Source organism: Lynx rufus, unplaced genomic scaffold (assembly GCF_022079265.1).
Source record: "Lynx rufus isolate CCGP_SWC_20201006 ecotype Redwood Valley unplaced genomic scaffold, mLynRuf1.p SCAF_11, whole genome shotgun sequence".
Taxonomy (NCBI): Eukaryota; Metazoa; Chordata; class Mammalia; order Carnivora; family Felidae; genus Lynx; species Lynx rufus.
In genome coordinates, this window is record NW_025814825.1 from 52,387,827 (window position 1) to 52,409,343 (window position 21,517).

General features: G+C 39.8%; 1 protein-coding gene across 1 annotated transcript in view; it reads right to left on the bottom strand.

Moving 5' to 3' along the window:
- Positions 1 to 6,453: 6,453 nt before the first annotated feature.
- Positions 6,454 to 21,517, bottom strand: part of CCDC186 (coiled-coil domain containing 186) — a 53,934-nt gene continuing 38,870 nt past the window's right edge. The window contains exons 10-16 of the mRNA XM_047073480.1: positions 21,077 to 21,219; positions 17,424 to 17,679; positions 16,095 to 16,284; positions 14,645 to 14,725; positions 12,636 to 12,846; positions 11,130 to 11,349; positions 6,454 to 10,293 (exon numbers count right to left, since the gene is read on the bottom strand). Of these exons, the coding sequence (XP_046929436.1) occupies positions 10,210 to 10,293; positions 11,130 to 11,349; positions 12,636 to 12,846; positions 14,645 to 14,725; positions 16,095 to 16,284; positions 17,424 to 17,679; positions 21,077 to 21,219 (1,185 nt within the window). The 3' untranslated portion in view covers positions 6,454 to 10,209. The remainder of the gene's footprint in view (positions 10,294 to 11,129; positions 11,350 to 12,635; positions 12,847 to 14,644; positions 14,726 to 16,094; positions 16,285 to 17,423; positions 17,680 to 21,076; positions 21,220 to 21,517) is intronic.

The window sequence follows — 21,517 nt, forward strand, 5'->3', positions numbered from 1 at the left end:
CTGACAACCATGTAGAGGTGATGGGTAAGCTATTTAGTTTGATTAGGGTGACGCTTTTTTTTTTTTTTTAATTTTTTTTTTCAACGTTTATTTTTTTTTTGGGACAGAGAGAGACAGAGCATGAACGGGGGAGGGGCAGAGAGAGAAGGAGACACAGAATCGGAAACAGGCTCCAGGCTCTGAGCCATCAGCCCAGAGCCTGACGCGGGGCTCGAACTCACGGACTGTGAGATCGTGACCTGGCTGAAGTCGGACGCTTAACCGACTGCGCCACCCAGGCGCCCCTAGGGTGACGCTTTTACAACATACACATATATCGAAGCATCAAGTTATACACCTTACATATATACAATTTTTATATGTTGATATTACTTTGTTTAAAAAAATAAAACTGATATTTGGGCATTAAAAAAATAGGATATGGGTTTTGAAGACAGGCCAACTTGGAATTACGTACTGCCCTACCTACCAGTGGTAAGTCCTGGGAAGGTCCCTGAACCCAGCGGGATTGCTGTTTTGTGTTGGGTCCCTAGAGACCAGTCCCATCCCTTTTTACCTGGCAACTCTTTAGCTCTCTGGAGACAGTGCTCTTATCTCCCATAGAATCTTCCCTGTCCAGGTTTAAAAAGACCTTATTCTTTTCAATCATTTCTTAAGAACATGGTTTTCAGAGACTTCATCTGCCGAATCACCCACTCTGAGGAGCCCACACATGGCAGTGTCCCCTCGTTTGCTAGGATATAGAATAGAGCCACGGGAACTCTTATGCACAGCTAGTGGGTGTCCAAATGGTACAACCGCTCTGGGAACGTCCAGTAGCTTCTACCAAAAGCAGACATTTGTGTTTCGACTGTTCTAGTGCTAGGCATACGTGCACTAAATACACATCCATTCGCTTTGCCATAGACGTGTACAGAATGCTGTATAGCAGCTTTGTTTCTCCAAGTAGGCCCCCAGCTAGAAACTCCCCCAAAGCTCATCAGTATTAGATGGATAAACGGTGATATATCCACACAATGAAATACTATAGAGCAAAGGGAATTAATGACCCACGATAATACCTGACAGCGGGGATGATGCTTACAAACAAACTGCTGACTCACAAGAACACTACTATATCAGTCCATCTTCTATCGAGTCACAAAAAGTGAGGTAAAATAGGTCAATGCTACTAGAAGTTAAGAGAACTCTCATCCTTCCAGGATGGGTAATGACTGAGAGCACGAGGAGGGGTTTGGGGTGTGTTGGTCGGGATCCAATCGGAACAAAGAAAGCACTGGGTGTTGGTTCCACAGCTGTGTTCAGTTTACAACAATTTATTAAACTGTATACCCAGGACATGTAGACTTTTCTGGAAGCCTTATGGCTATAGCTCAATAAAAGGGTTTTGTTGTTGTTGTTGTTGTTGTTAATATAATGACCAGATAGTCAATATACTTGTGTGGATGGGACACCGGCCTGTGGTCTTCTATTGAAGCAACTTTTCTGGCAAACCCAGTAGTCAGTTTCTGTGTGTGGCATTCAAGGCTGTTCACCGCCTGGATGCTGTCGGATAACTTCCGAAGATCTCTTCCGTGTCTATGGGTCTTACCATTGCTTGCTGAACATAAAGGTTGCCATTGCAAAATAGACTCCGCCTTTTTGTGCCAAGAGCATGATCCAGACCAAGCTTGAGCCAAATAGAACCACTAGCTATTTCTTCTACACATCTTCTGTTACCACCGCTGGCACACCCAGACGGCCCTGAGCAAATGGCATGGAGGCTTCTTCAATCGGGGCATCCCGTCCAGCTTTCCTTCCATAAGTTCACTTGCGGCATCCATGAGGGTCCTCCTCAGATGACGCTGTCTCTTCCGGCACAAATCTGGTCCTTTCCCACCACCATCCATGCCATCATAGGGTGCTGGGCTCTTGCCGCCTTGTCCCAAGTAGGGAATTCGTCTTACCTCCCATGGTGCTTTGCGCATAATGATACTGTATGAATTGTTAAATAATACAATGAGAAGAAATGATACTTTTAGTTGGTTAAACATTCAGTTTCTGAGTGTCAAAGATCAAAGTCTTATCTTTGTGCCTTTGCAGGAGGTTGAACGACTTAGGTCACTCTCACCTTAGTAGCAGTCTGGGCCAATCAGGAGAGAGAAACAACACAGTAGGTTAAGTCAGAGCTTAATACAAAGAATTATTACCTATGATAAAAGAGTAACCATAAGGAAACTCTGTGTGGTACACGAAGGCTGAGAGAGAGGTCCCGAGGAAGCACAAACTTGGAGGGGTTTCAGCCCACCGGGTAGCAGAGAGGTTAGCTGGTTTGGCCAGCCCGGAGCTGGTCTGGAGTTGGCTGGTGAGCAGTGAATAGGCTACCCTCTGCAGCGCTGGCCGGGAAATAGTCAGCAAACAGGGGTGTGAACGTTCAGTGGCGATTCTGTGTGTGACTCTCTGGACCACGAACAACGGTCTGTAGCCATGTGGCGGCTGCAGTTTCCACGTCGAGAAGGCCACGGAAAGGTTAGCACCAAGTGCTGCAAAGTTGCAGAGGGATGGCTGGGGCAGGCTCCCCTGGATGTCCTCAGCGGACCTCCAGCCCCTGACAGAAACTTCCAGAAGCCTCCTCCTCCGGTAACGTGCCGCCATGGCCCTCTACCGAGGAAACTTAACACCGCGCTCACTTGAAAGGAGAAAAGGCTGAGGGGATTCTCTGGTTTGTCACAGAGCGGATAGTGAAGAATGCACTGGGATCTGAGAGGCAATACATCAATATTCCACACACGGTCCACCTTCGGAGCCTCCTGAGTTCATTCGGTTCCAGGGACGTGTGCAACCGGAAGGCTGTGGGGATTAACTGTGTTTCGGGCACCGTCAGAGTCGTCGGTGCCTGCGTGGAAGAGGCTTCTGAAGGTGTGTGACCTCAGGCAGATCACCTCCACTCACTCACCAGCCTTCTTCCTCACCTTCTACTGAGGGGCTGCAGTGGCCGAGAGGGTTGCAACCCGGGCTACAGCAAGAAACACACACACACACACACACACACACACACACACACACACACACACAGGGTTTCAAAGGGCTACGCACAGTTCAAAGTTTGAACGTTTCAACCACTGGTTTTTTTGGGTTTCTTTTTTTTTTAGTGGTAAATCATCTTGTCTTTTAGGATATTATGGTAATAAATGCTCATTCTTTTTGATCTTCACTTAGCAAAATAAAAGTCGACAAGCTCCGAATTCTGTTTTTGAAATTTTACTGGTCTGTGGCACCTGAAGGTCCGGTCATTCTGGGACTAGATGTTCTCCCTTCAAGCGCTCTTTCCTCTCTGGAATCTGTGCTTCATACAAAATATTCAATGAGTCCAAAGGCAGGAAGAAAATCTAGGAAATGGTGAAAAAATGGCTTTATATGTGTGTCTTGTGGAGCGTAACGGCTTTGAATTGGCGACAGCAAACAGCCTGACTTCCATCAAAACACAAATCATGGGGCACACGGGTGGTTCAGTGGATTAAGCACCCAACTTTAGCTCAGATCATGATCTCACGGTCTGTGAGTTCAAGCCCCGTGTCCGGCTCTGTGCTGACAGCTCGGAGCCTGGAGCCTGCTTCGGAGTCTGTGTCTCTCTCTCTGTTCCTTCCCTGCTCATGCTCTCGGTCTCTCAAATAAACATTAAAAAAACAAAAACCCACCACAAATCATCTGCGTGGGAGGAGTGTTCAAGTGATCTCCATGGCTTTGAAAGCGCCCCAGAACCTCGTCAAGAGTTTCTTCTGCTCTGTGACCAGTGGTTGCGGCAGTGGAATTACATCATCCCCACAGTAGAGTCCGATCTGTAAAATCCATCGGCGACATTTGTGCTCGACGGCCTGGGATTTGGCACCCGAGATGCTAGATCGACCACGACAACTTCATAACCCTTCGTGAGACTGGATCGTCGGATCCCTCAGGGGGCACCTGGAGCTTGAGCGTGTGGAACGTCCTCCTGCCACAGAGCTCTGTCTCCCGGCCTCGGCTTCAACTTTTTTTTGGAAGTTGGTGCCTTGGAGCTTAGAAGGCACTGAACCTCATAAAAGTAAAGAAAAAACGTAATAAATATTTCAGGCAAGCACACAAAGGCCACTTTACACATAAACTTCGAGTAAAGCACTATTTAAAATAGGATTTTAGGGGGCACCTGGGGGGCTCAGTCAGTTGAGCATCCAACTCTGGCTCAGGTCATCATCTCGAGGTTTGTGAGTTCAAGCCCCGCATCGGGCTGGCTGCCATCAGCACTGAGCTCACTTTGGATCCTCTGTCTCCCTCTCTCTCTGCCCCTGCCCCCACTCTCTCCCAAAATAAATAAATAAACTTTAAAAAAATTTTTAATAAAATGGGATTTCTATGAGAAAATGAGTTCTGAATTCTGGTCAGGATGCCGGGGAAAGACTCTTTCTGGCCTGCTTGTCCCAGCAGGGTCTCCCTCCAACCTTGTCTCAAATTCACAAGAACAAAACACAAAATCCAGAGAGAAGGTAGTTCTGAGCCCAAGGCAGCACCCTCCCTTGGCAAGGGTTTCCTGGTTACCTGGTTTTGGGGGAGATGGAATCTACTGGGGGTCTGGGTGGGCAGGAGCAGGGTAGACCTGGAGGAAGGACAGCAGGGGTGATGGGCATTTGGGGTTGTCTCACCTAGTCAGAGCTCATAAAAAGAGCCTAAGAAACAAGTAGTGTGCAAGTTTAACTGGTATTTCCTGAAACAAGCAAAGTAGGAGGGTGCTGAGAACACACACACACACACACGACTTACTGCCCTGCGCCTTAGTCATTAAAAAAAACAAAAAAACCAAACAAAAAAACTGCATAGTGAAATGATGTGGAAAGCCATTCTAATATTTAATGTATTTCCCAAGTTAATGCAAATAGAAGTTGACTATTGGTAAGTTTTTTGTTTTGTTTTGTTTATTTCAGTGGGTCCTAAATTTACAGAACTACTTTGGCAATGTGCTAAATGGTAGAGATTCTTCTCTGGAATGTAATGACATCCTATTCCTTGTGTGTGTGTGCGTGTGTGTGTGTGTGTGTGTGTGTGTGTGTGTTTTGGAGTGCAATTAGGAGCAGATAGTCTAGCCAACAGCATGGACTTCGGACAATCAAAAAGTAAAACAAGGCTGAAAATTCCTCAGAAATAGAATACTTAAGTGCACGCTTAAAAAAAAATCAAGTTTCTTAAATATAACATAGGTTAATAGTGCATCTCTACAGGGGCAGGAACATCAAGTCTGGTCACACTGTTCTCAGAGAGAATCATTAAAACAGCATTGGCATTTGTCAACCAGAGGCATCCTCTTAAGCTTCTGGTCCTAAAGAAGTGTGTACTTATTCTACATTCACGGATTGGAGCAGAGTTATTAAGAAAAAACCCAAGGGGAGCCCGGGTGGCTCAGTCGGTTAAGCGTCCGACTTCGGCTCAGGTCATGATCTCACAGTTTGTGAGTTCAAGCCCCGCATTGGGCTCTGTGCTGACAGCTTAGAGCCTGGGGCCTGCTTCAAATTCTATGTCTTCCTCTCTCTCTGCTCCTCCCCTGCTCATGCTCTCTCTCCTTCAAAAATAAATAAAATGTTCATTTTTTTTTAAAAGAAAAAAATCCAGCATGGATAGAAGTTCAGAGGAATGGTCTTTCCAATCTCTTCACTGATGAGGCTCAAACTGACAGTTAAGAACTACAAGCCAAAACGAAAAAACAAACAAACCCCCCGCCCCACCACAGCTAGTATCTCTTTCCCTCGCTCATTCTCTTCCACGTATACATTCCTTTCTCTCACAAAACAAATCCCTAAGCTACCAAAAAAGAGACCATCGAGGACATCATGCAAGCTTCCTCTATTCTATTAATTTTCCCTTTATTCCAAGGATCCTGATTTCAGGGGATTCTTTCCAGTAGTAAAGTCATTCAGGTCTGTGGCATAATTTAAGTGTATGGAAAACAACACGGTGTGATGTGAAATACCCACCACACACACATTAACTTCATGAAATTAATGCCGTTTCCGTATCTTTTTATTGAACATATTAGAGCTTTATTATTAAAGCTAGATAATTTGGGCAAGTTACATAGTTTGGTGGAAAATGTGAATATATTACTGGCTCGTCCAGTTCAATGAGAAATTTTCACACAGGTGAAAATGTCTATGTGAAGACAGGCATGTGAAAATTTGCCTTTTGTAAAAGGCCAAGTTTTGCTACCAATGATATAAACACAAATTTAAAATAGAACCTGGCATTCAATTTAAACTGCTTACTATTCATTGACTTCTAATAATAATTGGTATAATAAAGAGAACTGTGGTAAGCAAAACCTCCTAGTGGAGTTTAAAAAAGAAAATTCAAGCAATTTGAATCAGCCTTGCCAACAGTCTGGAGAATCAGTCTGTTTAGCAAGTGGTGTATGTAAATAAATAATCAAAGATGCTATAAAATACAACTTGGTAAACAGGCATTACCTATTTAATAAGTACAATATATACATAGAATTCTCTTGAAAAGCTTCATTTTATACAGAAACATATTTACAAAATGAACAGTGTAATCAAATTAAAGATTATCTGTACAATGCACACACACATACATATACATATATATATATACACACATATATATATGTATATATATATATATATATATATATATATATATATACACACTTTTGGAAGATAAACAAGTTTTATCATTGTCATCAAAATGGACAGGCATATGCATTTTAAAAAAGAATTCATACCAGAAAATACATCTTTAATATACAATTATATTTTTCATTTATTTTCCTGAAAATTCTTCATGTTTGGATACGTTTTCAATTATTTGCTCTTGTTCAGAGCCTTGAGAAATTTCAGGTTTCTAGTGCCACCAACTGGTGTTAAAAATGAACAATCTCAGTGTCAAAAGAAGATTGTTTTGTTTTTTAAAAAGGATATCGAAAAACAGGCTAGTAGAGTCAACATTCATAAGGCAAACTAACCATACCGAGTAACATGATTGAGAAAAGTATTTTCACCACAGTAGCATATATATAACATTTACAACATTGACGGTTTTTTAATGTCTTGGTAAATCTTGATCTAAACTTTTATGAAGAAAATCTTTAGAAAAGAATATGCTGTGAAACAAAGTTTAGGAACACGCATGAAAACGTGATTAGATTCACTTTTATGAGCATCAAGTAGGCATTAATAATTTACTAAAAGGGCAAAAATCAAATACTTGTCTATGCTCTTTGGATTTTTTCTTCTTTTTTCCTAAAGAAGAAGTAAACACCAAACTATGGCAGAGGACGTGCAGACCTCTCAGCCTACCCCAGAGCAAGGACTCATCTCCCAAAGTTTCATGCCACGGCGAGACTTCTGGGCCACTACTTGCACAACTGGATTAACCCTCTTCCTACGGCAGCTGGCTGGGAGCTGCAGAGGCTCAAAGAGCTGCTTCTGGTGCCTTCCCTGCCATTGTCACTAGACCTCAGCTCCATGGGGACAGCAACAGTCCTGCCCGGTCTGTTCACCAGTAAAATCACAATACCCTGGACGGTGCCAGGCAATAGCACAATAGCAGACTTTCAATACAGGTGTTTTTTTTTTTTTTTAATGAATAAATAACATGCTGGTAGCCTGATAAAATAATTCAAGATAAATCACTTTAAATGGCGTCAAAGAAAGTTAAAAGAAAAACCAAAATACCGAAGTTCAAACCCATTTCTTTGCTCAAACCCACTGTTTTCAATCCTGAACACTTAACAGGCTAAAGGGAAGTAGTATGCGAAAAAGGGAGCCACAGTAAGAACTCACTTCAAAACGAAGGCCTAGTAAGCATATACCGATAAGACACACACACAAAATAATTTCCTGTTCAAAGAAACCAAAGCAGTGCTAACTATCAATGTAGCCTTTGATATGTACAATGAATAATGAACATCTAAAATAAATATTTCCCCAGATCTCACGTTTATTCAGGCCGTTTTCCTTTTTTGGACACTCCACTCTTCTCTCTGTATATTCACTATAGTAAAAGACTCTCTAAATCCCTAAATCCTCACACCAAGAGCTTTTTGTGAGTTCGTATAAAGATTTGATATATGCACATTTTCATATATTACTTTGTTTGGTTCTAATCCACAATAGAAAGTGAAGATACAATAGAAACTGAAGGAAAAAAAGAAGATAAAGCATTCTCTTCAAAAGTTTTCCATAGTTTCTTATATTTATGGCGGGGGGGTGGTAAGTAACAATAAGTCAGAACATGATTTATGACAGCTTTCTTCTAAAGTTGCTTCACCATTCAATTTTCCCAAATGGTGGCACAAGTGTTAATATTGGAATGTTTTATTTTTGTATATAATAAATGTATATATTCTTAAAAAGTGTATAGACATAGGACACTCTAGATCTGATCACTGTTTGGCCTCCATTCATATATTTTGTGTCTTGGAAGGAAAAAACAAATATTGTAGTGTATGAATCTCTATCACATAAGCAGCCATAAAAATGTAGTTTTGTTGGCTACTCTAAGCAGTCTATAGGAATATCAATAGTATGTCTAGAAACAAAGGGGAAAGTAATTCAGATTTGATTGCACTCACCCTCTTCTTTTGATAAATTATTATTGGTAAAAATAACAAGACACATTATGGTAAGACTGACACTTGTCACAGCTATTTTAAAAATGTTTTTGAACTTCTATTTCCATGCTGAAAAGATTTTGTTTTTGGAAGACAAGACACCTCGATACACAGAAAAAATAAGACACTACATTGAATCCTTAGTAAAAATTAAGCATATGATCCTTTTAAACAATGTTGATATAAAAAAAATGTTAAAACACATTAACGGGACATTGCCACCGTAAGCCCAACTTTCAGAGCCATATAACTTCTGAAAGGCTTTTTCATCATCCCAAAGCTTACTTCTCTTAAGGGGAGAAAAAAGGATGCAAAAATCCAAAACAAGAGTGACACTTGTGGCAACATCTGCATGTCAGCCAAGGTATCCTATCGTAGAGATGACCTGAATGTAATGAAATGTGAAAAACCACACACAGAAATGATAATAGGTGACAAATTACAAGAGGAGGGAACAAAATTCAATGATGTAGAAGTACCGATACCATGGACTGGCGACATGGAAGGGCGTATTTTAAATAAATACTGTAAAAATCCAACAGGCTACACAAATTTGGCTCTAAATTTCCCTTGGTTACAGAGATGTAATTATTTTGTATTTTAAATAAATATACTGAAACACATCACATTTGGGGACTGTAAGATCACTCTGCTGGAATACATAATTATATCAATGGTCAAGCATGGTGCTCAAATGACATGGTTAACAGAGTCATACGCTGGATTCTTTGGGGAACTGGTTCTTCCTAAAAGCCTTACACATTTATCTTAACACTTGATGTCAGTAAAACTAAAGTATTTCAGCTTGAAAGAATTCATTATTCATCTCTCTGTTCTAATGAATAATCTATTTCACATTTTAAAATACAACTGAAGTCCGCAGAGATTTTCTAAGTGAGCGTGTTATTTAAAATCAGATTTTGTGTAACTGAAGACTAAAAAAACTCAACTATGAACTCAAACAACTTGAATCTGACAAAACGTACCTAGCACAGAGAAGGAAACCTGATGGAGGCATTCAATGGCTGATTATTGCTGGCGACCAAGAGCTGGCTTTCCTATTAGTGTCCATTAAAATGACAAGAAGTTAAGACTCCCTGGCATCCCTGTGACACAACCAAATGGGATACTGGAAGGTCAAATATGATCTTTATCACTTTAGTTTTCTTCATGTTGGAGAAACAGCACATTACGGAATGATGAACACGTGTCCTTTCATGCAGAATTTTAAAAGCTGAATCATTTTTGACATTATATATTTTAAAAGGAAGAAATAAGGAGAAGGGGTTTTCAAAAGCCCTTGTAGTAATGTTCAGCACTTTGTATGACCATTAGCAATTTCGGTTGTTCTGATTCAGGGACAGGCTGTCACTATACAAAGACAAATTTCATCAAAGCTTTTGCTCTTACAGTATACACAGCAATGCATTCATATTGTAAAAGGATACTTTTTTATACAGATGAAGCAAAACAATTTTTTACTGACACACAAAGCAGGGAAAAGTTTCCAACAATAATGGGCAGTGGCACCTGCTCCTTATGTGGCTTTTGTCTGTTTAGTGAATGAGAGCTTTGCGTTAGGGTTTCTTCGTTCTCTGTTCGAGTTCATGCTGATGTTTAATAAGACGCTCAATTTCTGTTCCAAGTGTTTGTAGATTTTCCTTCACCAGTTAGAAAAAGGGGGAAAGAAAACAGAATTATTAGGTAGCATAAGTATAAAGATTCAGTTTGTACTGTTTTTGCTCAAATTTTGAAACCAAAAGGGTGAGGATGAGTCTTAAATGCTCGGTGACACTGGCCAGGAGCACAGTGGTTTTCAGTAAAGGAGTCCTATACATTTCAGAATCTGTCTTTTTACTGAAGCGACAGTAAATTTTGGTGCACAAAATTATTACTAGATTTAAAATGTTCTGTTTTAGGGACACCTGGGTGGTTCAGTCAGTTGAGCGTCTGAGTGACTTTGGCTCAGGTCATGATCCCAGGGTCATGGGACTGAGCCCCACATCAGGTTCTGTGCTGAACGTAGAGCCTGCCTAAGATTCTCTCTCTCTCCCTCTCTCCCCTGCTTGTGCACTCTCTAAAATTAAAAAATGATAATAATTAATTAAATAAAAACATTCTTTAAAATCCGTTACTGACTATGGAGGCCCAAACACAGCACAAACAGAACAGTCAGGTCAGGTAATATCTGCAAAAAGTAGAGCTAGAATGTACATTAGAAAAGACATACCTCAGTCTTAAAGCCTCAGTGATCAATCATAACTAACTATAATAGAGGTCAGAGGCGGCCCACTGCAAAATAAACAACTGTCTGTCCAATAGTGAAGCTGATGTTTTGCTCTTTCTTTTTCATTAAGAAAAATACAGAAATTTGATCTCTGGGTCAAATGGCTACCTTGCATTACAGAATTGGTCATTTACATGCCAGCTCACGCAATGAAAGAGGCCCCATTACGCCATGCTTGCTGGTTGGTAAGTAAATGAAAAATATAAATACCTTCAATGTAATATTTTTTAGTAATGTATCCTCTAAAACAGCCTGTAATTTTCTGTTGATCTCCAAAGAGAGTTCCAATGTTAATCCACTATCAGCTGGATGGGATGTATATAAAGATGCCATAATGCCTCCCCGTCTACTTAAATGGACTTTGTTAAAATCAGATGCCTCTGAAGAAAGTGTGCCTGATTCTTCCCGTAAAATGTAACTCTGAATTATTCTGTAAAATAAAATGACATTGTCAGTTATATACTTGCAGAATTAAAAACATTAGAATTTACAGGAGTTGGCTAATCATAAGCATAAAGATGATTAGCATAAAACAAATATCTATTAGGTTAAAAAGAAATATACTAGAAAATAAGGGAACTTTTCTCATTCAGTAGTTTCTTAATCCCATTTTTGTTCAACATGGTATTTATATTAACGATATACAAACACTGCTTTTCAATTTCTTTGTTACTTTAATCAAAATACTTTTGAGTAATTTATTGGTCCATTTTTAGTTAACATTTTCTATTTTCCTGTTATTAAACTCAGAACTTTATCCTTTTTTTTTTTTTTTTAAGTCATGGGCAAAATTTTCTCTAAGACTAAAATTATTTCAAAATTAAAATTAAAAAGGCATGGGTACATATATAAAACCTCTTACTTAAAAGAATATAACATTTGTAAGAGGACTCTGGCACAGCACAGGCTCTGGAGTCAGTCAGAGCGGGGCCCAGATCTCCAGCTTTTGGTCACTTACTAGATGAGTGGTGACTCTGGAACATTTAGTAATTTGACCTGAGCACCACCAGTTAACGTATAGGTCACTCAGTTGTAAGAAATCAATGAAATTTCGTTAAGTCACAGGCACAGAATCTTGTACTTGGCAGGTGCCCAATAAATTACCCACCAAATCCTACCCGACAGGAACAATAACCCACAACCCCATATTATCTCTTAGAGCCACAGTCATGAAAACTGAAAGTAAAGTAGAGTATTCTTTTTAAATGCAAAGTTATTTTAGTATCTTAAAAAAATCAACATCTGAGGCGTCTGGGTGGCTAGGTTGGTTAAGCGTCCGACTCTCGGTTTCGGCTCAGGTCATGATCTCACGGTTTTGTGGGTTCAAGCCCCGTGTCAGGCTCTGTAATGACAGTGCAGAGCCTGCTTGGGATTCTTTCTCTCTCTTCCTCTCTCTCTGCCCCTAGCCTGCTCACATTGTCTCTGTCTCTCTCAAAATAAATAAACTTAAAAAAATTTTAAAAGAAAAATCCACATCCACTGAACTCTCTGTATCACCTTAACGACCTGTTTTTTCTTTTTTTGTTTTACAGAAAAACTAGGTTTTTCTGTATTCCCAAAACCTAGAACATAGTTAAGTGATCGATATAAGACTGGGAAATTAATAAATATTTTTTGAAAGATGGGCTCTTGTTATAATTAGTTCTGAAAACAGTAACTTTACCATACAAATAACGGTATTTCAAACACAGACTGTGTTATCATAATAATACATACTTTGTTTTTTTCCTAATTTCTTCTACCAATTGTTTGATATGATCCTCCATAAATTCTATCTTTTCATTTTTCCGAGCATGTGCTTTCTGTAGCCTTACTATCCTCTCAATCAACATGGCCTTATCTACTTCTGGAAAGTTATCCACAGCTACTGATGACCCAGTATTTTCTGGAGATCGATCTTCTGCACTGCTTCGAGCATTGAGGGACCCTGAAGACAAAAAAAAATCAGTTTAGATGCTGTGCTTAGTCTAAAGTCATCTCTAATAGCACATATTATTTCTCTAGTATTGTTTTCAAATATTCACTCTAACACAGCTGGGCACAGAACACAAGTCCTACCTGGCCTGAGGCTCTTGCTATTGAATACATGGATGTCAGAAGTACCAAAGGGCCTATTATGTCTCTCAGCAACAGGATGAGGAAGTGGCAAGAGAGAAACAAGAAACTCAGAAAAAGTCACAATAACAAGCCTGAAGTCAAATGAGGAGCCAAAGGCAGACACAGAGAGAGAAGACAGAATATACCAGTCGGTTCAGCTCGGAAGCCAGTCTCCTTAGGTACAAATCCCACTCCTCCACTTTGTAGCTCTGTGACTTTGGTCATGTCATTTAACTCTCTGTGCCTTGGTCATTTCATCTTAAAATGGGAGTGATGTTATTATTTACTTCATACGATTGTTATCTTTATTTAAATGAGCTAATGTATGTGAAAGTGTTTGGAACAGTGCATATAATAAGCACTAAGTGTTAGCTATTATTTTTACCAACATCAGTTGAGAAAAATTTCTGATCCTTTTTATACTACAAACATAAGCTTTTTCAACTCCATTTTGTAGACTGAAGACAAGGAATAGATCTTATTCGAGGTTGCACACTAATAAGTGACAGACCGGGTTCTAAATACATATGTGTAATTTCAAACCCATGTTCTTTCTACTACATGATTTTCCCATTACTGGAACAGCTGATTCTCCCTGTAAGGTACTACTCCTGAGAGGGAGTGTAGTGTAATGGCACGAAAGGACTCTAGAGGCTGAGAGTTCTGTCGCTGTGAATTCGGACCAAGTCATGGAACCATTCGGAATCTTAGTTTCCTCATCTCTAAAATGTGAATTATAACACTTACCTCACACGACTATTCTGCAGAGTCAATAATATGCTGGAAGTGCTTAGCATGGTTCCTGGCATTCCAAAATGACAAATACACTGATTTTTTTTTTTTTTTTTTGCTAATTATCACTTCCACAATGGTATCAATCATAATTTTTGGCATATTTATCATGAGAAAAGCTAAAAAATTTTAAAATACACATATATAGAAGCACTTGGCTGGCTCAGTCCGTTAAGCATCTGACTTCGGCTCAGGTCATGATCTCACAGTTTGCGAGTTCAAGCCCTGCGTCAGGCTCTGTGCTGACAGCTCGGAGCCTGGCGCCTGCTTCAGATTCTGTGTCTCCCTCTCTCTCTCTCTGTCTGCTCCTCCCCCACTCATACTCTGTCTCTCTTTCTTAAAAATAAATAAACGTTAAAAATTTTTTAAAAAATAAAATACACATATATAAAAAATCTGATTAATGATCATTTCATTAGTTTTCAGGTGTTAAAATATAAAAGGAAAAAAGAGAGAGGGAGAGGGAGAGGGAGAGGGAGAGGGGGAGAGGGAGAGGGGGAGAGAGAGAGAGAGAGAGAGAGAGAGAGAGAGAGACTGTATTATACCCAATCTCTCTATATGGATGGATACAAATCTAAATTGAAAAATGAGGAAATTGTTACACAGAATAAAGAAGCAGCAGGTAAAAAAGGAGGTAGGGAGACAATCTAGAATCCCGTGGCAAACTTGAAACCCTGGACGGTGATGAGAATGTAAACATTTAACTGGAAATGCTACAACTTTTTATAACTCAAAATGGAAAAAAAAAAAAAGCATATCAATACCTTTTAACACACCAAAGAAGCTACTTCTTTTTAGTCAGTCACTAGGTAACATCTGAAGCCTGAGATTTTTACCTGATGAACTAGAACGACTCCCCATGCTGCTGACTTCTTTATCATAGTTTCCATTCTCAATCTGATCTATTTTTCTTCGTGCTATAGGAAAAAGAAATGGATTGCCTGTGACAATTCTCATGACCATTCGCCCCCACTATCTCTGATCTTAATTGCTAAAATCACTTAGGCAAAAATGGCTTAAACATCAAGAGAAATTTCTTGAATACATACTTCAGACAGGAGAGCTATGGTAGTCATTCATATACAATGATATGTAGAAACGTACAGGTCAAATACAAAATATAAGAGACAACACTATGATGATATCATTTAGGTACAGTGACCTAGCTTTCAGAATCCTGACGAATTTAGATGATCTCTGTGATGCCAAAGATTTCCCTTCAATTATATCTATAAAAACAAACTGAATAATCCTTAAGGCAAATACCTGAATATATTCATATTAAGTAAATGCTAAAACTCTTTTATCTTATTACTATATTTTACCATATTTTACCATAAAGTAGTGAGGAATAATAGAGATTAGGAAGTCAGAATACATATCTTATTCATCTTTTATCCAAGCATATAGCATAGACTCCAAATCACTGCATGAATTTTTAGATGAAAAGAAATCTGGGTTCTAGTCCTAGTTGTTGTGTTCGGGTAATTCAGAACGTATCTGGGTCTCGGTCTCCTCTAAGATGAAGAGTTAGGGTTCAGTGATCTCTAAGAGGTCTATGAGGGGAGGTACAAGTACCTAGATGCTAAACAAAACAACTCATAGCATGTATAGGGAGAAAATATTGGAATTTCCATTTATACTTGTATTTCGTCTGATCTTTTAAAATTTACATTTGTAATGTAGAATAATACATGTTTAAAATTTATAAATAAGTATACATAAATTGGAGAACAAATGCTTAACTACTTTTTACTGATAGGAGCATGTGGTCAAAAAAGTTTAGACACTACTTCCCTAAGGTACATTCCCAACTGTCACGTTTTGGGATTCTGCGAATAAGTGCCCTTTACATAGAGGATGTTATAGACTATTTGTGGAACTATAAGAGGTTTAGTGATTTGGTTTATGAACATCAATACATTAAAAAGAACACAGAGGGGCGCCTGGGTGGCGCGGTCGGTTAAGCGTCCGACTTCAGCCAGGTCACGATCTCGCGGTCCGTGAGTTCGAGCCCCGCGTCGGGCTCTGTGCTGACAGCTCAGAGCCTGGAGCCTGTTTCCGATTCTGTGTCTCCCTCTCTCTCTGCCCCTCCCCTGTTCATGCTCTGTCTCTCTCTGTCCCAAAAATAAATAAACGTTGAAAAAAAAAAAAAATTTAAAAAAAAAAAAGAACACAGAGTTCTAATCAAAGTGGTAGAACCTGATGCAAAGTAGATTTTTTTCTACAAATCCTTAATGACTAAAAGAAACAATATTAAGGTCTAAGTGGGTGAGAAATTGGTACCTTGCTGGAGTTGTTTGATAAGATCCTTGACACTGGAGGCATGTTTACGTCTCTGAGTGACCAATTCATCTTTTAGTTCTTCGACCTGGGTGCTCAGTGCTTTAACTTCTGTTTGTCTACAGGTGAGTTCCGCTTGCAGGGTCTGGACCTCCTCTCTCCGCAGTTCCTCCTCTTTCAACAATCTACTTTCCTAAATATTAAAAAGGATAAAACAAAATACACCAGTTTTAATACCTGTTTCCATTATTGCTCACAATTCAAAATCCTGAAAATACAAGGTCCCTGATGGTAAATGATGGTAGATTCTTCCAGAATCGCTTCTTACCAGGTTCTGTTCCTGAGCTCTCCAAATTCCTCATAGAGGAATGCAGGGGGCATATTAACACATTTGCCATTTCATACATGCAAAAGAGCATATGACCGATGTTCTCTGTATTTTGGACTAAAATCTCAAATTATCTTTATGAGTAACTTGAAGATACTTTCATAACACAAATATTAAACCATTTTTAAACTATAAACATATAGAAATTTGAAATAACTTTAAAAAATATACAGTAATTCCAGTTAGGAATGACAAAAACCATGGTTTTCTTTTTTTTTTTAATTTTTTTTTTAATGTTTATTTATTTTTGAGAGAGTGAGTCAGAGCGTGAGCGGGGGAGGGCCAGAGACAGGGAGACACAGAACTGAAAGCAGGCTCCAGGCTCTGAGCTGTCAGCACAGAGCCCGACGCGGGGCTCAAACTCACAAACCATGAGAACATGACCTGAGCCGAAGTCGGCCACCCAACCGACTGAGCCACCCAGGCGCCCCCAAAAAACCATGGTTTTCTTATTTTCAAAAGTGAAATACTTTCTCATAAGCATTTTAGGGAGACATTTTATTATAAATTAGGAAGGAAAAAGGAAACTTTGAACAAGTTGGAAAAGAAAAACTGTTACCTTGCACAGCATTTGAAATTGCCAGAAAGTCAATGCCAATACAAAAAAAGAGTTTAACTCAACTACCAGTGGGTTTATGCTAGTAGGAAAATTTAATTTGTGCTTCTTGCTATGTTGCTTTAAAAGTTAAATGTAGGGGTGCCTGGGCGGCTCAGTCGGTTGAGTGTCCGACTTCGGCTCAGGTCATGATCTCACAGCTCGTGGGTTTGAGCCCCGCGTTGGGCTCTGTGCTGACAGCTCAGAGCCTGGAGCCTGCTTCCGATTCTGTGTCTCCCTCTCTCTCTGCCTCTCGCCTGCTCACACACTCTCTCTCTCTCAAAAATAAATAATAAACATAAAAAATGTGAAATAAATAAATAAAAGTTAAATGTAAATTTATACTTACCAAATTAGTATTTGTCTGTTTCATTTGTTCACATTGGCTTTGTAACTGACTTTCACTACAGGAAAGCTTATCCAATTGTGACTGCAAAGAATTGGATTCAGACTGGAGCTGTGCATTCTTACTAGTGAGCTTTTCTGTAAACAGCAGTAGCTCAGATTCTCTTTTCCTACTGCCTTCGATGTCTTTTTGTAGGTCATTAATCAAAGAATTGAGACTTTCCACTTCTTCCTTCAAATTTTCAATTTCTTGTTTACCTCTAAAAAACAAAGTTTATGTTTAGGGGAAAAAAAACTATTAAAATACATTAAGTTAATGGTTTGGGAGTTTTCATCAAATAAAATGTTTTATGAAGGTACTTTTACGCATTCATCCAAATTATTTATTTGGATTTTTATGACTACCTGATATGTGCTAGGAACTAAGAGCTGGGAGTGTAAGTGAGCAACACCGACACGGGCTTGCTTTCAAAGGGCTTTCATTCAAGTAAGGAAACTGTATGTGTGATAAAACATTTTTCATGAAAGCGCAGAGTGGGCTGCCTCACCTCGTATAAGTGATGTTTAAATGAATACTTAAAGTAAAGGTTAGCAAACTTTTCCTGCAAAAAGTCCAGACAGTAAACAATTTAAGCTTCTAGGGCACATGGCCCTGTGGCGACTGTTGTTCCCTGGTACCATGGTGTGAAAGCAGCCTCGGACAGCCCATAATGGAATGAGAGCAGCTGTGTTCCAAAACAAAAAAATTATTTACAAAAAAAGGTAGCGTGCTGGATTTGGCTCTCGGGCCACAGTTTGCTAACTCCCGACCTAAAGAAAAAGTAGGAGTGACCGAGACATCAAAATATGTTCTTGGGTGAAATGAGCCATACAGAGAAAGACAGATACCATATGTTTTCACTCTTATGTGGATCCTGAGAAACTTAACAGAAACCCATGGGGGAGGGGAAGGGAAAAAAAAAAGTTAGAGAGGGAGGGAGCCAAAGCATAAGAGACTCTTAAAAACAGAACAAACTGAGGGTTGACGGGGAGTGGGAGGGAGGGGAAAGTGGGCAATGGGCATTGAGGAGGGCACCTGTCGGGATGAGCACTGGGTGTTGTATGGAAACCAATGTGACAATACATTTCATATTAAAAAATATATATATGTTTTTGGTAGAAGAAACAGTATGTGCTAAATCTGGGGAGGGAACGACAGAATGACTTGTTTGTTGCTTCAACACTGATGGGGACAGTGACAGCATTATATCCCCAGCATTGAACACGGGAGACACTCAACATTTGTAAGCAATTGTGCTGAAAAAAGAGAAGGCACAGAGGGAGAAGCAAGGTGGCTACTGATCTTCCAAGCCATGCTAAGGCATCTGAGCTCACAGGGCAGTTTGAGCCAATGGGAAATCACTGAAAGCTTGTGAGATTTCCATTTTAAAAAGATCATGCTGGCCACAGTGTAGGAAATGGATTCAAAGGGAAGCAAAACAAAAACAAACAAACAAAAACCCCACCAAACTAAAAAAAGACAGTTTAGAAGTTGTGGCAGTTTTCCAGATGAAAGGACAATGATAGCAGTGGTGGGAACGTAAAAAATACACGACTTGAAGGATACTCACTAACACTCTGTTTCTGGTTAGATGTGTGAGGGGAAGGAGAGAAGAGCCAAGGAGGAGCCCCAGGCTCCTGGGCTGGAAAGTCACGTGGGTGCTACACACATCATTCACCTCAGGAACAGGAGAGGAGTGTATTTATGGACAGGACAGATGAATCAGTTTGGGACACATTAAAGTTTGAGGTGTCTGTGATACTTGTGTGTCTGGAGCTCAACAAAAAGGGCTGAAGACAGTATCTGAAGGTCCTGCAGTATGGTATGGGAACGGTAAGGCTCACTCGGGGGTATGATAAAACAACAACAAGAGTTTTATGACAAAGAGAAGGCTGCCGAGGAAAGGAGAAAACGAGTGGCCACGAAGTGGGGAGGAACACCAGGAAAGAAGATATGAAATGAAGCCGAAGAACAGAGCATGTCAAGAAAGATAAGGGGCTTAATGGTCTTAATACTGAAAATTCAGGGCTCCTAGGTGGCTTAGTCAGTTAACTGTCAACTCTTGACTCCGGCTGGTCATGATCTCGCAGTTCATGAAATCAAGCCCCGTGCTGGGCTCTGTGCTAGATGTGAAGCCTTGTTGAGATTCGCTTTCTCCCTCTCTGTACCTCCAGCACTCATACTCTCCCTCTCTCTCTCAAAATAAGTAAGTAAAATTTTAAAAATACTGAAAATTCAAGCAAGGCTTAGTCTGAGAAGTGTGTGCTAGATTTAAGGAGGCATTAGCAGTTTTTAATGGGAGGTTGGGGTAGAACCTAGAAGGACGTAGAGAGAAAAAGAACAAAGGAAGCAAGGGCGTGGAGGATGCGTATAGATGATTCTACGAAGATGCTCAGTTGTGAAGGACAGGAAAAGGGTAGGGGAGTCATAGGAATTTTAATGTTTTTAATATACAATATTTAAGTACAGAAAGAAAAAATGTAGAGAGGGGTAAGAAATAAAGGATAAGAGAAGCAGAAGAGCATGGGATCCACACAAGTCGAGAGAAAAGCTCAATTCAGAGGGGAACAGGAACACTTCTTCCATAACAACAAAAGGAAAAGAAAGAAAGGTTGCCAAAGGCTGGCGAGTTCACAAGACAGATCAAGAACTTGTTAGCTCCCATTTCTTTTGTGAGGTAAATAAGAGGTAATTGCCCGCTAAGCCTAAATATCAAGGGGAGGGAGACCAGAAGTGTGAACAAAGCAGGAATAGATGCTTCCAGGTCGGGGAGAGGCTATGACTAGGGACATCATTATCATTTCCAGTTGAGGTTACTAACTAACCATGGATTTATCACAGCATCAACCCTGATGATGGTGAGAATTTTTAGCAACGCTCAGCAGCAGATATGGGTAAGGTATGAAAAAGAAGGTATTTGGATTCAAGCTGAATCCACGCTCTGCCAGGTCATGTCACGAGTAGAGTCTAGCTAAAAGGTTTTACAAGAGGTCAAGGAATAAGGTCAGCTCCTGACTCTGCACTACACACACACAAAGATACAGGTATACGTACGTATCTACCTTTGGGAAGAAAAAGTAAGTAACATAATTTGAAAGTTAAAGAATGGATAAAGAAACTAAAAACCATTCTGTCTTATAAATTGCTATTTCCAATATTGAGGGTATATACACTTTGATTTTTAGAAGCCATGATAGGAACTTCAAAGATAATCCAAAAAAGTTCAAACAAAGACAGGAATTTAAAAGTTTTTCACTAGTCAAATTGTAAAATCATTCTTGCTTAATGCAGTAATGGCATTTAAGAACACAATCTTGAGACAGAAGAGCCTACTGATTAGCATAAAGAAAAGTTGTGAAGGGGCGCCTGGGTGGCGCAGTCGGTTAAGCGTCCGACTTCAGCCAGGTCACGATCTTGCGGTCCGTGAGTTCGAGCCCCGCGTCAGGCTCTGGGCTGATGGCTCAGAGCCTGGAGCCTGTTTCGGATTCTGTGTCTCCCTCTCTCTCTGCCCCTCCCCCGTTCATGCTCTGTCTCTCTCTGTCCCAAAAATAAATAAACGTTGAAAAAAAAATTTAAAAAAAAAAAAAAAAAAAAAAGAAAAGTTGTGAAGTTTATACCTTTGATGCTGCTCCTGTATCTGATCCGCAATTTTCACTCTGTCCAATAAATTCTGAATTTCAGCTTTCTGGCGATTAATAATTTCCTTATATTTTGATAACTCATCTTCTGTTCTTAATCGTTCATCTTCTAGACATTTCACCTATCAAAAATCATAACCAAGTTAGCGTACAAACAATATTTTCTTGTTCCTTAATTACTTCAAATAGTGATTACATGTTAATAATCCGAGCTAAATTCTGGAGTGGAACTAATTAATGTGAAGAAAATACAACGGGATGTTGACAGTCCTAGGACTCAGTCTCAGATTTCTTATGATTTAGTCTCGGGAGTTTTAGCTTGTCACATTGTTTTGAATCTCCATTTCCTCACCTGAAAACCGTATACCTTCCCTACTTACCTCAAAAAACTGGCACGGAGAACAAATGGAATGCACACGA